The sequence below is a fragment of the Nilaparvata lugens genome, chromosome 10, assembly GCF_014356525.2.
Source record: "Nilaparvata lugens isolate BPH chromosome 10, ASM1435652v1, whole genome shotgun sequence".
NCBI lineage: Eukaryota > Metazoa > Arthropoda > Insecta > Hemiptera > Delphacidae > Nilaparvata > Nilaparvata lugens.
In genome coordinates this window covers 28395944-28416729 of record NC_052513.1, presented here as the reverse complement: position 1 = coordinate 28416729, position 20786 = coordinate 28395944, and the positions used below count along the sequence as shown (strand labels likewise).

The 20786-nt window shown below is 31.5% G+C and overlaps 1 protein-coding gene across 1 annotated transcript; it reads left to right on the top strand.

The window, feature by feature from the left end:
- The first annotated feature begins 4232 nt into the window (after positions 1–4232).
- Positions 4233–19358, top strand: LOC111051489 (cytochrome P450 3A11). Its single transcript, XM_022338015.2, has 14 exons — positions 4233–4462; positions 6995–7091; positions 7238–7290; positions 7554–7650; positions 9905–10021; positions 10733–10821; positions 12257–12408; positions 13136–13260; positions 13682–13819; positions 15093–15224; positions 16129–16217; positions 16355–16492; positions 17284–17458; positions 19045–19358. The coding sequence occupies exons 1-14, from the start codon at positions 4398–4400 to the stop codon at positions 19126–19128; spliced, it is 1551 nt and encodes a 516-aa protein (XP_022193707.2). The 5' UTR covers positions 4233–4397; the 3' UTR covers positions 19129–19358.
- Positions 19359–20786: the final 1428 nt, after the last annotated feature.

Below are 20786 nucleotides of genomic sequence, written 5' to 3'. Positions count from 1 at the left end.
TTCTTCAAAATTGCAGTAATTAATTATCAAAGTATGAAATAATTTATTTTTACTAGAATTAATTGTTAACTGGAAGTGATTTTCATAATGTTTCTGTAAGTTTCAAATAGGACCTACTATTAACTTGAAAATCAATAATCGAAGAGTATTTTAGGCTACCATGAATTAATTAGTACTTCACTAAAGAATTTAATACTATGAAGAATTATACTTTATTAACTAACAAATTTAGAAAATGGGATTGGAATCTGGGATAAATCCTATTTCTGGAGTACCGGTAATGAATAATTATTCCCGTTCCTTATTAATCAATAATTTATTGTTGATCTTTGTTTTGAACAAGGTAAATGTTTGGTGATGAAGTAGATATTACTTGAAGAATTTCCAGTAAGTGATGAACTGGAGAAAAGGAAACGCTAAAAATAAAAGCATTATTTCAATTAAAGGAAGAAATAAAAAGGAACTAGCATCAACGACTTCCAACTTAATGTTTATGGTATCAAGTTCACTCTCATTGCCATTGAAATTACCTACAAATGGACTTGGCTATCAGACTGGTTGGAATGGAAACACAAACATCTATTATTCATCATCCTTGATCTAACACTGCGAACTAGAACTTGTGGTAGATTATTATTATCTTCTCTATCAAAACATTCATTTCCGTAAGGAAAGGTTTTCAGGTACCTATAACTATTGAACTAATCTTCAATTCATCTTACTTTTCATTGATTTTTCATCATTTTTTAAATTTAAACTGCAATAAAAAGGATTTCAAATTGTATATAAAAAATATATTCTCAATAATAGCTTGTTCCTTATAGTGATTCTATAGTTTAAATAATGATGTATCGATTAATATTAGGCAACTCTTTAAAATGGGTGAGAAATAGAGCACCTACGAGTGGATTTCCACTGGTTGCATCATCCGATTTATCAATGAGGCTATTCAGCGAATGAATGAATTATTAATGCAGATGCCCACTTTGATAAAGCTTATCACGCCATGAGCTGAAAAGCGACTTCAATTAAGCAGTATTGATTAGCACGAAACTCAAAATGATGAAAAGTTTGTCAGACTTCCAAGTTTTCTTTTCATTAATAGGTTCTCATTTTTAAATTTGAAATTCATTTTAATCGAACTTGATGTATCGTTGGTTTTTCTGTTTTCCTACTGCTACATTTCTATAACTTTCATGGGTTTTCTTTTGAAAACGTTTAGACAATGATGAAATTTATTATTTCAACGGAAACATATAAATATATAGGCCTACTTAAATTTTATTGCTTAGAGTTATTCTTTCATACATGGCAGACATTGATGACTAACTACACATATTGTGAAATCAATAACTATCATGCTGGCTGCTTTTTATAATGTATTAATACAATATTTATTTGTATTGCATTAGTTGTGGCACACTATTACATTCAGTTACATCAACTGAACTAATTAGCTGAAGTATTCATATAAATTTTTCCAAGATTTAAAATGAGTTGGTATAGGGTATGGTATTCTTGTATTCAAATACTATTTCGATAAAAATTTTCATTAGATGATTGTTTGCTTTTTGTGTAGCCTACAATGTGAGTTATGCTTGTCGAATAAATTTGAACTATTTAGTATACTGTGTATAGTGAAGTTCTGGTATCAATTGAGATTTGAGAAAACTGTAGTTGTTTAATGTTGCAAACAGCAATCAGCAAATCGCTGGGCAATTGATGGGAATGTAAACTAATTTAAACCAGACAACGAGCATTATTGATCTCCAATGCTCAATAAGTAATATCCTGGCTTCATTGCGATTGAGTATCACACACTGCTCAATATCTCGAATCAAAACCAGAGATAAAAAGTATCAATCGGTTTTGAGAAAGCTTAGCTAAGCTCAACAGAAAATATTGGAGAGGACTCTGAAAATAAATAGCTTCTCTCTTGAAACGGAGGCTTGCTCTCAATGAATGAATCCTTCTTCTTTCACTCATCTCTCTCACTCTGATACTTCTAGAACCTATTTTAATTCCATACTCAGTGTAGTATAGTAGGCGTACATATATGCAACTGTGTTAGTCTGTGTGTATGTGTGTGGTATATCACCTACCGATTCAAGGAACACCCAAGATTATACGCCCGTTCACTCTTGTGTTCAATGAAATCTCATCTAATAAGGTGCAGTGGAACGTGCACAATTTATTGTTGAACGCTTGTCAAATATAATAATGATTATAGGATACGACGATTGATTGATAAGTTAATAAATCATCAATCGATTTATATATTGTGTTTTGTATAGGTAAGGAGGTAGCTGGGGAAAGACATATTGAAGTGGTCAAGATTGAAATATTGAAGAGATAATTGGATGAATCAATTTTTGAGATCAGAAAAATATACGGTACAGGATGGATAAATGTCATGATTGAAATATCATGGAAGAGATCACTTTATAATTAAATGAATTAATCTTTGGAAACAGAAAAATATTATCTTTGTCGATTACCATTATTGGCTTAGGACAGTAAAATTTATTCATTTATTTATACGGTAAAAGATGGCTGATAACGGCGGCGATATAAAATAATGTAATATATTGAAATAAGATTAAGCAAGAAAAAGATGAAAGTTATATTGTAAAAATATTAAAGAGCATCTATAAACCTCACAAAAATTAAACTTGATAATTGAATAATTATTCTCACGTTCAGAAAGTTTTTTTGTAAAATCAATTATACTTATAAAATGAACTATTCGTCAGTGTCATATTGATAGTTTTAATTCAATCCTAAAGACTAATTAATCAATTAAAAATTACCTTATTGTTTCAATCAATATACCTTGAAATTTATGTGAGATATATTGGAGTTTCTTGAGTATAAAAATATTTTTGCAAAGGAATGTTATCATTCTATATGAGCGTAAAAATATAGTGATAACTGATAAGATGAAGTTAGAGTCATTCATAATTATTTAATATGTGTTATCAAATTTGCATGCCAGAGCCCACGCATTTCTTCATCAATTTCACGCATGAACATCATCATTTTTAACCGAATATCTTTCAAAATTATCATGATTATTAAGATGATGAGAATAGAGGATGAAGTAAGCCTACACCTACCTATAATAATAATATAGATGCGTGTATTTTCCCTGTATCTTCTTTTGCTTATCATCCATTCGCTTACACATTAATATTATCCTTCTCAATCACCCAACACAGTTCTTTTTCTCTTTCTATTCTCTTCAATTTCTATATTAATTTTTCTACATTATCTTGTCCCACTCACTGTCTATCCATCTAACTCCTCGATAAATGTTTCTCTCTTGAACAGCAGGCCATGTCTCACACTGTAGAGCCTATACTCGTATGCCCACTCATTTCCAAACAACACGTCGACTCATTCTTTCCTCTACACCCTCTAACTTTTTACTCCGTCTACTTCTTCTATCTTCCTTCTATTCGTTTCTTTCTTCTTTTCCCAATCTTACTCAAGCGCCTCACTATCACTTCATCATCCTTTCTTTCTCTACTTTCCCAATCTTACTCAAGTTTTTCCTTCGTCCTCTTACTTTTTCAATTTTTCAAATTTTACTTGCATATTCACCAATTCTTCTCTGTTTCGTGTCTTGAATTTATCATTCATATTTAGAATAGGCTCTAATACAATTAGCCTAAATTGATATTTCAAACCAGGAAACATTTCTCTTTCAACCCAATTTCGCAATGATTTATTTTATTCTTTCTTCAACTACTTTTTCAACTAACTTAATGTTTAGTTATGATTACTCTTAATATTTTTTTTCAAATCCTAGGCCCGGTTGCACCAAAGCCGGTTAAATTTTAACCGTGATTAATTTCACGAGAACCAAATAGTAGAGAAGGCCTTTTCGAATAAGACAGCTTTTGCTCTGATTGGTTCTCTTGGAATTAATCACGGTTAAAATTCAACCGGCTTTTGTGCAACCGGCACTCAATCTATTCTTTTATTCTTCCTTTTAATCATTTACTCTTTTCCCAATTTTACTTATACCTATTCTTCTATCACATTCCTACTATATCTATCTTTCTCCATCTCTTCTTTAAATCCCACTCTAGCATCATTTACTTTCCGCCTATATTCTCCTCCTTCTATTTCTTCTCTATCTTTCTTTCTTCACACCTACCCACTCACGCTTTCCGTCTTTGTCGCACTGATGCATGGAGAGGGGCGGTCGTTTCCTTCGTTTTTGTACCGCATTTAGACTCAGGCAGGCCCTGCTCTGCTCTGCCCCTTCGACTCTGGAGCGCCAAGTTGGGAAACTCCATCTCCCACCGAGAGAAGAGTGACCTCACCGCGCGGTTGGTGCATGCCAGTGCTCTATTCCAGTGCAGTGCAGAGAGGTGCCACACACGGACGGCATGGAGTTACAAGTTTTGGCAATCGCCACCTCGGTCTTGACATTGGCCTTGGCCTATGTTTACAGGTCAGAATTATATTCAAATAATATATTAAAAGATAAATTTAATTTATTTTTGATGGTGCTGTATTTTGAGTAGTTAATGAATTCCATGAAATATGATTCAGGCATGTTTATATTTTTATGAATTGTGTTTATTTCATATTTTTATAAAATGATGTTTTATTTCATGACAGTTTGTTTTAGTTTATTGTCATGTCTGTTGTATTTTAGTTCAAGTAAGGAATGGACATCTTTTGTTGCTGACTAGATTTTGTAATTGACAAGTCGCCAGTCAAATGATTAAAACTTAAAAATGTGATTTAATGTGACAATTGTCACAACAAATTTCTTATCAATTATTAAGTAATTATAATTAACTAAATTAGTACAGTAGGTAACAATGACCATGAAACTTGTCAAATGTTGGTCATATAATTTCTAAAACTGTAGAATAAATTGAACGAAATTTATCATGGAAATAAATTATTTATTAACTCAATATTGTGGAATTTGAAGTCAACTGATTACTTTTTGCTGAGGGGTTTTGCCTACCTAAGACCTGGGTTTATGTGTTTGGGTATGATGGAATGGATTAAATTCTTCATAATTTTCAAAAATGTGTATGATCTCGGGGCTGTGGGTTAGATTTCTCTACCATTAAATATTATTTATTTAGCTTCAAATAATTCATTGTTAGAACTACAATGATTTTGTCATATTTTCAAACGAACCTATAAATCAAACAAGCCTATACAGAAAACCAGTAATTCAGTATCATTAATTTCATTCTAGCTCTTTGAATTCATTCTTTCAAATTCCCAAAATACTTTTTCTCTTGTTATTAGAGCTTTTTGCTTAAACTCAAACTTCTAATAAAGCCATGATTAGATTTGCAGAGAAACTTTTGTTTTATTTTTGGACTGATGGGGCATGGTGAGTTGTCATTATTCATCAGATTCGGCAGTATACATCATGAGTATAATCTTTGTATATAAAATCTCATTACAATACATTACATTACATCTCGTATACAATAGCAACCGCAACAATAATTGATTTATGAAACGGTATTGAATCATCTACTATTATTGAGGAGGTGACGTAAGAACGACGAAGTAGGTATTTTTATCTCTTATGCATGGGAGACATCTGTTCAGAATAATAAATTATTAGCATGATTTTCAAGTGCTCGTTGAACAGTCATCACAAAACTGAGAATTGTTTTCCTCAATAACCAATATTTTAATGTTGGTTTTGCTTTTTATTGATGTTTCTGTGTCCAGTGCCCCATTCCTAAAATAAACGTTCACGCTTCGCTGCATTCATTCTTTAAAATCACCAAAATACTTTTTATCCTGTTATTGAAGCTTTCTGGTCGAACTCAAATTTCAAATGAAGCCATGGATTCATAAAAATTAATGAAAATTCCCTGATTAATGGATTGTCTAGATCTTTGTAAAATAATATTAAATCGTAAGTAGACTTTGCTACATGAAATACTCAGGAATTAATTTTTTGTAAAACCTATTAAAGAATATAGTCTTCTATTTTCAATTGTTGCATTATATAATGCTTCATTGATATTATCCAGGAGCTGTTTGGACTTATCACAGTTGAAATTGATACCAGAATATATGACTGCCGAGCTGAAATTCGATGACAGTTTTTTTTTATTGTGAATCACTCTTATTGTCATATGTTTGTTTTCAAGCTTCAGTCTGTGTGGGATCATTCCATTCTAGTTCTGTCACAAAGGCGTGGCAAGTATATGGGATAATATCTTACCTCTTTGAGCCCCAAAGCATCTGCCGGTATATCATCCCACTGAAAGTAATGTAAGAATGGAAATTGCTAGTTCAAAATGAATCTTCTCGCTATTAAACATACTGCAGCATTTAATACAGCAATAATTAGCATGATGACAGATTCAAGACAACAATAATTATACGTTTGGTCTTCTGGTCTTCTGCCGTCTATATTTATCCACCTTTTGTCTGTGTAGTGTTGATATCAAGTCCGTATTTATCCAAGCTGATCCACAAGAAATATTGTTGGGCAGTGTTTTGATGAGCCAGAAAGTTGACAAATTACAAGTGATTTATTCTACTTTAGAAAATTTCAAGACTATGAATCTTCAAAGAACTAGTGGTAAATTTAGAACACTTGAAGTTTAAGGAACAATCAATTATATTATGAAGTTGACAAAAGATTTTGGAGAAGTGTCTAACAGGAAGTATACAAATAGTTTGTTATTAGATCTCAGTTTCCTCTTGTAAAAGCACAGACAAACCAATTTGGATCTGTACCATAATATAGTTCTTGCTGAGCAATGATCATCAGTAAAAAATAATAGTATCTTTTTGGAGAATGAGAAACGAGGACATTGGATACCTCATTTATCTAATTTCAAATGGTATTATTCAATAAGAATTCTGATTGAGAAAATACAAGATTTAACAAATTAAAGGGCAGTCACACTCTGGGATATTGTACTTATATTATCAAAGTTCTCCAAAAAATACTTTTTTTAAAGACTAATAGTCTATTGTTTTCCAGATTCATCACTTCAAAATTCAACTACTTTCAAAAGCAAGGAATCGATGGACCAAAACCATCGTTTCCATTTGGCACTTGGAAAGGAGCTTGGAAAAAGGTGAGCTATTGAATTAATTTTTAAATATTTTTATCAATAGCTTCTTCGATTATATAGCCTATGTACAATAGTATATCTTATTACTTCACTTCACTTATTGGCTGCAAATTAGCTTATTTATATTACTTATTATTGGTTTATTCCAGAATTTTGGAGAGAATGATTTGAATAACGTCAAGACGTATGGCCAAACGTTTGGGTAAGTGAATGTGCTTGAATTAATTCCGTGAATGATTTTTATTGTCTGAATGAGTGGCATATTTCATTTATATTAAAAAGTGGAAAAAATTGAGTTGCTTATCTAAATGGAGAAGTAGTTATTGTATTAACTAATAGAAGGCTGTAGAGCTCTATATGAGTATTTTAAGACTAGATGTTTCAAATTGATACTGAATTAATATAGATTATTTAATATACTGAGCAAAGCCAGCATTATCGAGAAAATCTATGTCAATTTTGCAGATCATTCGATGGCAGAACTCCGAATCTTATTGTATCAGATCCACATCTAATCCAGAAGATACTTGTCGATAAAGCTGATAAGTTTCACAGTAACAGGGTGAGTGATGGATTTTTTATATTGAGGGGAGTCAAGTTTTGCAAGTCTTGTCCCTAGTTAGCTATCAAGATACAGGAGTTATCAGAAATGTAATTTGCTTGCCAAATCTCCTTCACCTTTTTTATACACATTATACATAGCCCTTTCAAATTTACAGTGTTGAATTTTTCACGGTTGAAAAGATTAAATGGACTGGATTACAAATATCAAAGGAATACCTCACTTGAAAAAGCCTGATTAAACAAAACTTAGTTCTTGGATCTTTCAATTATTAAATTTAAAATTCAAATATTTCTATATTATCTTGTTTGCTCGTCAATTAAAAATGAGTGTATAACATATATAATAGCCTACATCATATTATATAGAATAGAATGACTTTTCCAATTGTTAACATGGCAAAGTTTGGACAGTTATGTCCACTCTAGCACTTAACCGCGAAATAAAATTATTATTGCCTATGCATAAAATCTTCCTCTTCTTTTATTTGACACGGACGCGTTCCTAAACATGAAATAAGTTCAATTTACAGCCTAAGATACTACTTTATGTAGTATGTGGTTCAACTAATCAGCTATTTCCAATAATTGATATTCAGTTTAAATAAGCAACTAAATAACCACTGAATATCTTGCTTTTTTCAGTTTGTTTTTCACTTGAAATTAAAAAAAAAACTAATATCATCAGCTTGAGCTTATATTTACTATCCAAATGCCTTTCAACCTCATTTTACTTCTTTTCTATTAAGAAAATCAATCTGCAAAATACAAATAAAGATTATTTATATAGGTTCCATTCAACAAGTTTTATAGTTTGTAACTGCAAACAACATTAGCAACCACCTCTCTATTAAGAAAGTCAATCTGCAAAATACAAATAAAGATTATTTATATAGTTCCCATTCAACAAGTTTCATAGTTTGTAACTGCAAACAACATTAGCAACCACCCAAGTGTTATGACTGTTTCTTTCAACAGTTTTAGAATGCGTCCAGCAGCATTTAACATCATTGAATTGTCGAGAGTTGAGTTTTATTTTGAGTACGACGGCATCTGGAGTCTCTTACATAGAGCCGATCTCAAAATAGCCATTTCTGAAGAGTTGTTACTAACGAACTGGAATGGATACAATTCTCTATGAATCGAAACCTCTGGTTGAAACTGATGCTTTCCGATATTCTGCTCGCTATGAACAGTGTTCTTACAACAGACCAATAATGTTGAATTATTTAGTAACCTATTTCACCGCCCTACTGACGAGACCTTGGAAAATCTGAATGGGAAAGCGAGTACCCTGCCTATAAACTATTATTAAAAATAAGACTAGTAACGGATAGGTCACCACTATCGTGTTTGTATAATCGATAAATTATTATGGGAGCAAAAATAACATTACTATAATTATTATTATTCAAGACCCAAGGTGATATTAGCATCGTTGTAATTACCCTGATTTATTTGTAGTAAAACTACTGTACCGTTTATACTGCATAATTTATTGTTAAATTATGGGCTATTTAATAATTATTGGATAAATCACAACTTTCACTAGTGTATGAGTTGCAATAAAGCCATTCAGAATGGTGTTTTTTTTTATTGGATGCCTGTATGAATTCCACCTAAGTGAAATATAGTGATTTATTAATTTTGCATAGAAAATATACGTTACTACCATCCATTCAACGATTTAACCTGTTACAATGTAACTATAATGTATACTATAGTTATACAGGCCTATTATGTATTTATACAGGTATATTATGTATATTAGGCCTTTAATGTTTTTTGGATGATTTTATTATCTAAATAGAGCTAATGGGCCATTTACAAAATACTTGAAACGATTATTAAAGGGGAAATAATTTTGAAATAATAGAAAATGTGATTTAAAATATGAAAGTGATGAAATACGGTAGAATAACAAAATATTAGTTGAATTTAGAATGATTATAATTATAGAATACATTTAAATAGTTCAAATTTGTGGCAGATTTTTCAGTAGAATTCAATAGATTCATGATGTGACACCTCATCATAATTATTTGATGAGAGCTGCTCAGTAGTCAGTCCTAGAAATCAATGAATGATGTAATAAAGCTTCAAAATTTTGATGAGCTATTACTACGTTGGACTCAACTCCAAAACTAGGATGTCCATTATAATTAGAAAGTCAATTACATGGATTAATTTTGCAAGTGTTCTATGTCGAAGTGGTCTTAATCAGAATGTATTATAAGAATGGTTTCATTTTTCAGGCTTTCCGTGTGAAACAAAAAACCTTACATGAAGTGATGCGTTCAATTGAGGGTGGTGGTGATGTAGAAGTTAATAAGTTACTGAGTCAAGCTCTGAATGCAGCAAAAGTCAAGAAAGTAAGTAAATAAATCCTAATCCTCTATATAAATTAATATTTTTTTAATTGGTAAATTAAGAGACTTTGTGAAGTAAAAAAAAGGAACCGTGCCTGAGATTGAAGGAGAGTTCTATACAAAATTTACGGTAAAGTAGTATGATGCAGGTAATGTGTAAGGAGGAGTAAATGACTGCATTCTTAAATAATAATTATATTATTCATAATATTTTCAATCTGATAATTTAGAAGCTTCATCTTGCTCACAAGATGCGCTTGCCTTTTACATTCTCTACAGTTTAAGTTCCAAAACTAAGAGAGCAGATTATTACTGTATAAAAAAGCAGTCTTACAAAAAAAATTGATCTCATTTAATGAAAATGTATCATACAACAGTGGAAGGAATGAAGGAAGCTTCAAATGACAGGAATACATATAATGTAGCCTAGAAAGAGCCCTCGGATATTATCTTAAACAGGTTTCCATTGTCCAACGTAGTATTTTAAGTTACCTAAAAATATTGAACAGTGATATTAAGAAGCAATATAATTTGATCCAATAATATTTTGAATATAGTAAATTGTATTACCGTATACCCGTTATTATGAGACTATTATGACATAGGGCTTACTGAGCATCTGGCCATCTGGAGACTTCTCTCACGAATAAACTAATTTACTGAGCTTGAAATTGATTCATTTTTCAACATTTTTATTGCAACATTTTATTGCAGCTGTTCACAAGAATCGTCAAAACTGTTGACTTATTTGTGGAAGGATTCAAGAAGGAAGCTGCACCCGAGAAAGTGATTAATGTCAACGAGTAAGTTGAAATTACTTTTCATACTTAAAAGTTACTTTTCATTGAAAAAGCGCTTGATAAAGTGGAATATAAAGATATAAAGTCACTCTTGAGAGAAGCGGAGAAATATTTGGAAACATCCGATAAATAGTCGTTGAGTGAGTGAATTTCCTTTGGAAATTACAATTCAAGATTACTTTGTTACGTAGCTTTTATTTGTAGACTTATTACATAAATATTTGAGGGTAATATTTTTGTTTTTATATTCTGTTATTAACCGTAAAAATTCAAAATTCATAGTTTTCGTTGTGTATGAGTAAAAATGGACTAAATTTTATAAAAGTGAAATCATAACTATGATATGATTTCTATCCTGATCATATTCATATGATTTGTAATTATATCAACGAATAAATAAATAAATAACCCTATTTCGGACTTTTAAAATGTTATCTAAATTTGGGAGAGAAATAGTACAAGGAGTATCCTTAGTTTTTCTCTCCCAATCAGTGCTTCTTTGTAAAGTTTATAAATAAATAAATGAAATGAAAAATGAAATACTTCAATTTCAATATGAAATTGATATTTTCTAGAGGTAGCCTTATTGAAATGGAATAAAACATTTCAAAAAATTGTAGAATATGTGTCAATTGTTGAATAAATATAATTACCGTAATCAAGTAGAAGGTGCATGTTTGTAATGGATACTATGAAATTTATTAATGACAAATGACATGCATTTCGATTCTTCAATAATAAAAGTTATTTAAAGTAGGAATAGGCCTTATGCTACCATGCAATTAGACTTAGTAAGTCGGCTGACGATCAAAAAGTATCAAGCCGTAAATGTGTGTTACAAATTTCATTGCATTGTATGAAAATACTGTTCAATAAAGCATTTTTTCTTCTTCTTCTTCTTCTTCTTCTTCTACCATGCAATTATTGAATACTTTATTCATCAATTAAAATGTTTACCCTGATTGGGTCATTCTTCATCAAGTATCAAATTATTGTCAAATAAGTCTAATTCTCTACAGTTTGCAACAACTGCCAGTTCGGAAATCAATTTCGAAGATTATTTTTTTTAAAATCTGTTTAAAAAATCTGTAAAAACATGTTAACACAAAGCAACTGCTCTATCATTTTTAATTAAATTCTTTTGAGTGTCGTCAAACAAAACAATTTTCAAATTGAAATCTGTCTACCGTTGTTTTTGTCAATAATGTTCACTAATGGCTTGTTGGAGCAAATGTAAAATTAAATGTGAATTAAATCTCAAAGCAATGTAAAATGATATATAAGTGAATGGAAATCAAGGTAAAAATTAAACACACTTAATTTCAATAGTATTTCAGTTTAAAATTATTGTACTATGTCAGTGGATTATATCCAGTTCAAAATAAATCAAACTGATTCTCAGTAAACTTTCGGTTCTGAATTGTGATTTATTTTTCAGACATGTATCGAGATTCATAACAGACGTTCTGGCATTCACACTTTTCTCTTTCGACCTAGCGGCCGATAATCAGATACGAACGAAATTCGAAAGAGCCATTGGAAAAATGTTCACAGTCCAGTATCCTGATTCAATATTTTCTGTCACACCTTGTAAGTGGAGAATTTTCATAAAATATCATAGGCTACCAACAACTATTTAACATATCACGCTCAATCTTTTAAATCTTTAAAATCATAGGAAAGAGTAAACAAGATTTATTTTCGGTTTAATTTCTCTCAATACAGAAATTTAAAGATTTGTAATGAAAAGAAGGAGAATGAATAATTATTCTAATAAAAAGTTGATCTATTCTGAGAGCTTGGTTATTACTCACAAAGAGTCATTCAAAGCAACTTTATTTAAGAGCTGTTCCTTTTGATCTTATCAACTGCATACTTTACAGCTATATATTGACGATTTATCCATCTGCTCTATGCATCAACAATATCAGCGTTATATGGATCAACGTTTTCAAAAGTTGTGATGTGGAACTCGCTCAAAAACGTCACTTATAAAATCCAAAGGTTTTAAAATTGTGACTTTGAGAAGCCTACCTTTTTATCTTTTACAAATAATATTTTGTAAAAATGTAAATAGTGGATTACTGCACTTCTTGAATAAACTATTATTCACTTCCTGGATTTAGTAAGGATGCTTTTTCTCTTACATCTAGATTATAGAAGTTTCCATATTATTGTTCACAATGTTTCTCAATGATATTTCAATGATGTTTCTCAATGACTGTTATTTGAAATACAGTATCATATTCTTCAAATGTCTAAACTTCATACATTTATTTTATTATAAGAAGTGTTAACTTCTTTTTGTGAATTACAGTTGTATTCGAATCGCTTGGATCACTGGACAACTTCATTTTGAAACCAGCTTACACAAGATATTTGGCCGGCGTTGCTGAACTAGTGATTGATGAGAAAAAGAAGACATCTGATGTGAAACCTGAGGTAAATTTCATAATATTAATTCTAAGAACTTGATGGAAGAATGACTTATTCTCTTCCTATCGTATTTCATATAACTTTAAAGTGAAAAAACACTCACATTCTTTGGTGTGGCGAATATTCTAACTAATCTTCCTATCTATCCTAATCTTCTTAACTATCCCAACTAATTCTATTCTATCCCAAATATTTTAACCATATCCAACAAACAGATCAAAGGAGACATCCGATGTGAACCTGAGGTAAATTTCATGATGAATTCAAAGAACTTAATAGGAAAATGACTAATTTTCTAGCAATATCTAACAAATAGATCAACTGATGAATCAAAGTGATACTAGTGCCCTAGACAAAAATTGAACAAAAATGTGGATAAAGAAGAAAGATTGAAGTATTAATTGATGAAAATTGTGAATTTTTTCAGGGAAGAGCTCTCGATCTAGTGGACCTTCTTCTAGTAGCAGCTGAAGAAGAGAAACAGGCAGCAGCCAAAGAGAAGGGAGTCGACTCAGATAAACTCGATTCAGAAGGGATCCTTTCTAAAGAGCAGATGATTAATGTGGTAAGTAACTTTAGGATTATTATCTATTATACCTTTATATAATAAGGGATATTATTTGATACCATAAAAACTCACTATGAAAATATTTTGATTTCCTATGAATTAAATGTTTGGTGTTAGTTACACAGGATTCAGATCAGAAATCGAAGTGTGTGGGAAGAGAGCAGTGAATTTGACTTACTTTACTTTATCCGGCTCTACAGCCCTGGATGGACTTTGGCCTCCTGAACATAGCGCCTCCATTCGTCTCTATCCTGTACACCATGTCGCCAGTTTGCCACTCCTAACACACGGAGGTCACCAATCGCGTCATTCAACCATATTGTCCGTGGTCGACCTCTCTTTCTCGTTCCAAGCATTATTTCCTCCAGCAGTCTTGATGGCACCCTCTCATCACTCATTCTGGCCAAGTAACCAAGCCATTCGATCCTACTTCTTTTATGAATCGCACCATATCTCCTGCTCCAATGGCCTGGTCTATCTCACTATTAAATCTGAATCTCCACACTCCTTCGTCACATGTTGGTCCCCAGATTCTGCTGTAAATTTTTCTCTCAAGAGTGAATTTGACTATTACTATCAAATTCTGAAGGATTAAATTATTTGTATAATAATTTAGTTCAATAATTAATTAATTAAATGGTTTATATGGAGACAGGGTAGTCAACATTTTTCACATATTAAAAAAGAAGAACTATGTAGTTATGTAGTATATGCACAAAATCAAAGTACCCTTTCCAACATACTATTTTTTATAAAGGCTGCCTGCTTTAATTTTTATGTCAATAATAAAAGTAGCCCTAGACAAGTGCATTATTCTATATTGTGTTCTGTTTTGAAGAATTTGTCATTTTCCCGGCTTAAACTTGAATGAGTGTGTTCACTCTACTTCCTAGAGACTCTGAATTTATTGTTTCTACAAAAAATTCATTTCAGACAAACTCGTTAATTTTTTAAGATAAACACATTTATTTTGAGCACATTACTTGCAGTGATGTTACAACTACAAACATACACTGTTCTAGATTGCATGTTAAATTCTTAGCTTATAAATTTATTTTTAAAATATAGTATTTCTTACTATTTACACTACTTTTATAAATTTCTTTAAAAAATTAAAAAGTATTTTCTTAATATTCACATCTGGATAGTTTTGTCTTTTCAGGAGATAATTCATTCAGTTTGATACACGAGGAGCCCTGACAAAAATAAAGTAATATTGTGTAGAGAATTGGTTTATATCTGTGGTTTTGATTATATTTTTCTGTTCCAGTGTATGCAAGTACTTTTGACTGTGGGAGGAGCCACTAAGCAAACACTAGCAATGTCCATCTATGCCCTGGCAAATAACACCAATGTACAGGACAAGCTACAAGCTGAAGTTGGAAAACAACTCAACAGATATGTGAGTCACCCAATATTTTATCACTTTATTATTTTAATACTTATTTGCAGGTTCAAGTCTGAATAATTTAGCTAGAGCTGAAATTTTTGAAAGGAACTTCTATATTATATAAAAGTTGAATAAAAATTATGAATAATCAAACTCATAACTGATAATTCTACAGAATATTCAACAAGAAAGAGTAATTACATCTCTTGAAGTTGAATGAGAGAGAAAAGTTACTTATCATTTAGTACGTTAACTCTCTAGAGTAGCCTAGAAAACTACACTTCATGAATTTAAGCGAGGAAGGAATAATTTTCTTAAAGCTCAGGTGTCATACCTTTCATTAAATGTACCGTACCATAAAAATGCTAGTGGTCATTTGTGGTGGCACACCACTTGTTACTAGGTTATCTATCACCTAATGTTCCAACATTCCTATTATTCAGAATCTTCGATAATCAATGTTCATTTAATACAATGTTTAAATACAATTTAAACAAAGGGTTTCCATTACTGTATGAGTAGTTTTAAATGCAAATATTCTCGGAATATTGCACTTGAAAAAAGTGCAATATAAAAGTGCACTCTATTGCTAGGAATAATAGAGCAATAATTAGCAAAATTTGCTAATTATTGCAAATACTTAGCACACTTTCTTCAATAATTAGCATTACACTTATTTCTAGCAATAATTTGTAAGTAGAGAATCAAATATATGCTACTACATTTCGATGAAAAATGATAGAACAATAGTAAACCGTAAATACAATTATTTTGAATGTTCAGAAGAGTTACAAAGTTCAGTTGCTGCAATAATAATTATTACAAAATTTCGTATTGATTTTTCTTGATGAATAGAATAAAATATATGTACCATATTTGAGATTACACAATATATCTAATTGAAGTTTATTTGCAGGGCGAAATAAATTACGAATTCATAAACGAGTCTGAATATCTGGATATGTTCCTTGGGGAAATTTTAAGAATCTATCCAACAGAATATAGGTAAGTTTGATAGATAACATTTTTACCATTGTTGATTTCAGATTGCTTAGCTTCAAATTTTCAATACCGAATGTTGATTTCTTGTTAGTCTTATTATTGGGTTTCTCATATTCAATTTGGATTCTCTCAATTTCCAGACTTGAGCGAAAAACATTTGAAGAGATGAAGCTTGACGAAATCACACTCACCCCTGGCACAATGGTTTCCATTCCGATCTATGCAGTGCATCACCTTGAAGAGTTCTACCCGGAACCTGAGAAGTTCATCCCTGAAAGGTGATACAGGATAGTAATTTCAAGATTATTGTTGAATGTGATAAACTGGTTAAACTGAAATTTTTGTGAAACTTTTTACAGTAAAATCTCACTATGGTAGGAGGAAAGTAGTTTAGCTAGTTCATCAGAAAGGTGATACAGGATAGTAATTTCAAGATTATTGTTGAATGTGAACAACTGGTTGGACTGAAATTTTTGTTTATTATTTAACTTTTTACAGGAAAATATTAATTTGGTAAGAGGAAAATTGTTCAATAATCCAAATTGAGTATTTGTTTTTTTGTTTAAGGTTAGTGCGAGATTTTCAGGTGGTACCTAGCCTTATATGTTAGCCTACTTATTAAAAGTTAATCCACTGTATTACCTTGCTGTTCACCCAAATACAGTTCCACAATGTATTGTTTAAAAAATATCAACAACTGTAATCTAATGAGTCAACTAATTAAAGATTGTTGTATTGATCACAATGCGAATCAACCAAGTCGCTTTTCTAGATAATCTTCTGCCTTAGGGCCGAGACACACAAGGCGGTTATTCAGACGAGTCGGCACGGCACGACAAGACAGGAAACCTCTCCGATTGGCGTATTGAGAGAGCTTTCTGTCCTGTGGTGCTGACTCGTCTGAAAAGAAAACACCTCGTGTGTTTCAGCCCTTATTTTGTATGATTTTCCATTTAATTATCCTATTGAATTATCTTCAATGCTTCTAAAGCATGAACTATGTTTTGAATATGTGAAAATATTTATGAGTGAATGTTTATGAAAATGATTGACTTTGTCTGTTGGAAAGGTTTTCACCGTCCAACTTTGACAAACGCAATCCACACACCTACCTGCCATTCGGCCAAGCTGGTTCCAACTCTTCCAACATAGGCGTGCAGCTTGGAGTGCTCATTGCCAAATTGGCTATTGTCAGTCTCATCAAATCTGTAAAGCTTGCTACGGCAGAGAACCCACAAAATGAGGTATGATAGAACAAATTAGTCCACAAATACTAGGTGCTGATCTTTCGATGTTTGTTAGTATAAGCAGAGACAAGAAATATAGTTCAAAACTAAACTTATGCTTATCCTTTACCTATGGTATAAGCATATTAAATGATAAAATTTGATGAGAATTGATATTGTAGATTTTTTTCACTTATAAATGTGGATGCGAGAAGAATAAAACTGTGTTTTTTCAATCATATTAAATAATGAATTTCATAAGTCGAAATACAACCCTTGATTATAATATGCAATACTCACGAATACTTGAGTGTTATCATATGTAATTTAGCACAAAATAAGCTATACTTTCAAAGGATTATTAGTACTACTTATTAATCTGTCATAAACTTATAATATAATAAATGTTATAAATCAATGAAAATTTAGTGCAGACAAGGTTTTGACCAAATTATAAAGATTGTAGATGTAGAAATCATATGAGAAAAAGGAATAAGAATCTCTAGGCCAATTTCATAGATTCTTCGAATTATTCTATTTTTTAGAATGGATTAAGCTAGTACTGTAGTAATATCAGAGGTGGAATCAATAGAGGAGTATTGTATATATTGTATAACTTGTGATAGTGAAGCAACACACATAAAAGTATCCCTATGTACGACCATGACAAAGTTGCTGAAAAATCTACTTTTATGCTTGTCACTCTGTAGTTGAAGTATCACATTTTCAGCTTTTAAAAATATCAAATAATAGTATTGTTTTCAATATTTTTTTGATTATTGGGAATTATTATAATTGACCGAGCGAAGTGAGGTCTAAGATTCAAGTCGACGGTTTGGCATTTCTCTTAATGTTTAAATGCTTATGTTTTTATGTTGCGCATTTACAGCGAAACGCGGTAATAGATTTTCATGAAATTTGTCAGGTATGTTCCTTTTTAAATTGCGCGTCGACGTATATACAAGGTTTTTGGAAATTTTGCATTTCAAGGATAATATAAAAGGAAAAAGGAGCCTCCTTTATACGTCAATATTACCGTAAAAATCAGACTATAGAATTATTCATCATAAATCAGGTGTCTAGTGGACTATAATACTACCCGTTCAAAAACATCGAACATCTTGAAAATGTATCTTTCAATCAACGTTAGTAGACAGTTGACTATTTATAATACTACCCGTTCAAAAACATTGAACATCTTGAAAATGTATCTTTCCATCAACGTTGTAGACAGTTGCAGCCAGACCTGATAACAGCGCTCACACTCACATTCCGGGACGACACGTGACGGTACGATAGGACAGAAAGCTCTATATTTATTTAGGATTTTTTCTAGACATTTTAAATTGATAAATTATTATTTTTTGAGAAAACATAGCAACAGGTCAATGTAACTTACTGAGCGCGAGGTCTACTGTTCACAGAACAACTAGTAATTGCAAATTGAGTAGTTTGAAGTGAATTAACTTGTACATGAAATTCAGTAATAATAATGAATGATGAAATAAAAACTATATGGTAATTGCTCAATCAAATTTTCAATACATCATAAATACTAAAAAAGTTCATTATAAGGTTTTTTATAGTATACATCTATTTCACAGGTATCGTCACCATTCGTGAGCGGTGTAACAGGGGTCCCTCAGCCGAAGACGATCTTTGTGAGAGCTGATAAGAAAGAAGAGTGATTTCAAATACATAACATCGTTTCATTACTGTTGAAACCTTCACCAACACTCAACTCCAGTTTGCTCTACATTTTATCGATAGTAAAGTAGATGTGGGTGATCTTAAGTTTCACATACAACTCAATTTTGTTAAGAATGTATTTGTGTTTTGATAATAATTTTATAAGTTCTGATGTAACATTTTACTGTATTTGAATGATAATAAAAAGTAGATGTTTTCTCTTGTACCAGTCCGTGTTACAAACTCCATTGATGATTTTTGATCACAGCTCCACCATGCCCAAAAAATTGACAACACAATAAAATAGAGCTAAAAAAATGTATCTATAATAACCAGCTGGTATGTTTGCATTGCATGCAACGAACAACTCGATGGATCTTGAAGTTTAACTTTTCACTGTTCCCAACTCGGGCTCACCAATTGACAGCACTACTTAGCAACGTTGTCATTTTTCTAGGTCATGGTGGCACTCATGAGCAGTGGCTGTGGTTTGATTGTTTCACCCAACTGTATCCCAAATGTTTTGTTTTAATTTTTGCAATAATGTATGACGAAATGGGGTGTCTATTTTTGAATAGATAACTCAGGATCGAATTTGGCTGTTGAAAATCAAATCATTGAGCTCACCATGTAGGTGAAGACATTTGCTTTCATTTTTTAAAAATATTGACTAGAAATGTAAATGCAAAATTCACGTTAGCTAGACCTGCATACTACAGCCTACACACAATATTTGAGATAGGATCATCACTCAAGGACTGAAAATCTCTTTCGAATATGTACTACTGGTCCGCAATAGAATCACTGATTGAAAAAAGGGATTGTGTCCAATTCAGAGGACTCTCCCTCAGTGACTCAATTTTTCCAATCAGTGTCTTAATTTTAAGAATCAGTACCTAAATGTTTTGAAGTTCTCTCAAATACTTAGCTGTTTGCCAAAAAAGATCAATAGCTGATTTTGCAGTATTAAAATAAAATTGAAGTGGTGAAATTTCTACAAATTACATTATTCTGTTGTTTAAACACAGACATGCATTCAATAATAATTGAAGAAAATGAACGATTTAGTTCACTTCCTGACTGTGGAGTACTTCGGGTGCCAAGCACTTATTTCAAAACACCCGAATGTACTCCAGTCACTGAGAGAACTAAATCGTTAATTTTCATCAATAATTAACTACATATATCGGTGTTAAAACAACAAAAATAGTGAGCAAATATATCGCAGTTCATAATGGATCAAGAAACCATTATCTTTCTTCCAATTATTGCGTCGTGTTGGACCCATTTGAGGAATCATGTAAATTGTTCGACTCAGTGACTACAGTACAGGAATATTTTGATCTTGTTTGAAGAGATACTATTTGAGTTGATTTGAAGACACTTTTACCTAAAAGGTACGTGAATAAATATTTAATTTATATTAAACGTTTTTTTTATAGATATGGAGCAACACCATTTGGTGCTGAGGATGGCCTTCTTTTTACAGTAATTATTCAGAAACTGATGACTCCAAAAATACTTCTATCTAGTGCCCAAGAGAAATATCTAGGATACTAAACATGGAATGCAAATTAGCATTCGAATAATTAGCTACAAATACAGTATAAAAGACGGTCCAAATATGTCAAGTCCAGAGATCCAAGATTTCTATACC

Coding starts and splice junctions, on each gene's coding strand:
- LOC111051489 (XM_022338015.2), top strand. CDS start 4,398: ATGGAGTTACAAGTTTTGGCAATCGCCACCTCGGTCTTGACATTGGCC. Junction 7,291..7,553: donor ACGTATGGCCAAACGTTTGG/GTAAGTGAATGT, acceptor TCAATTTTGCAG/ATCATTCGATGGCAGAACTC. Junction 12,409..13,135: donor AATATTTTCTGTCACACCTT/GTAAGTGGAGAA, acceptor TGTGAATTACAG/TTGTATTCGAATCGCTTGGA.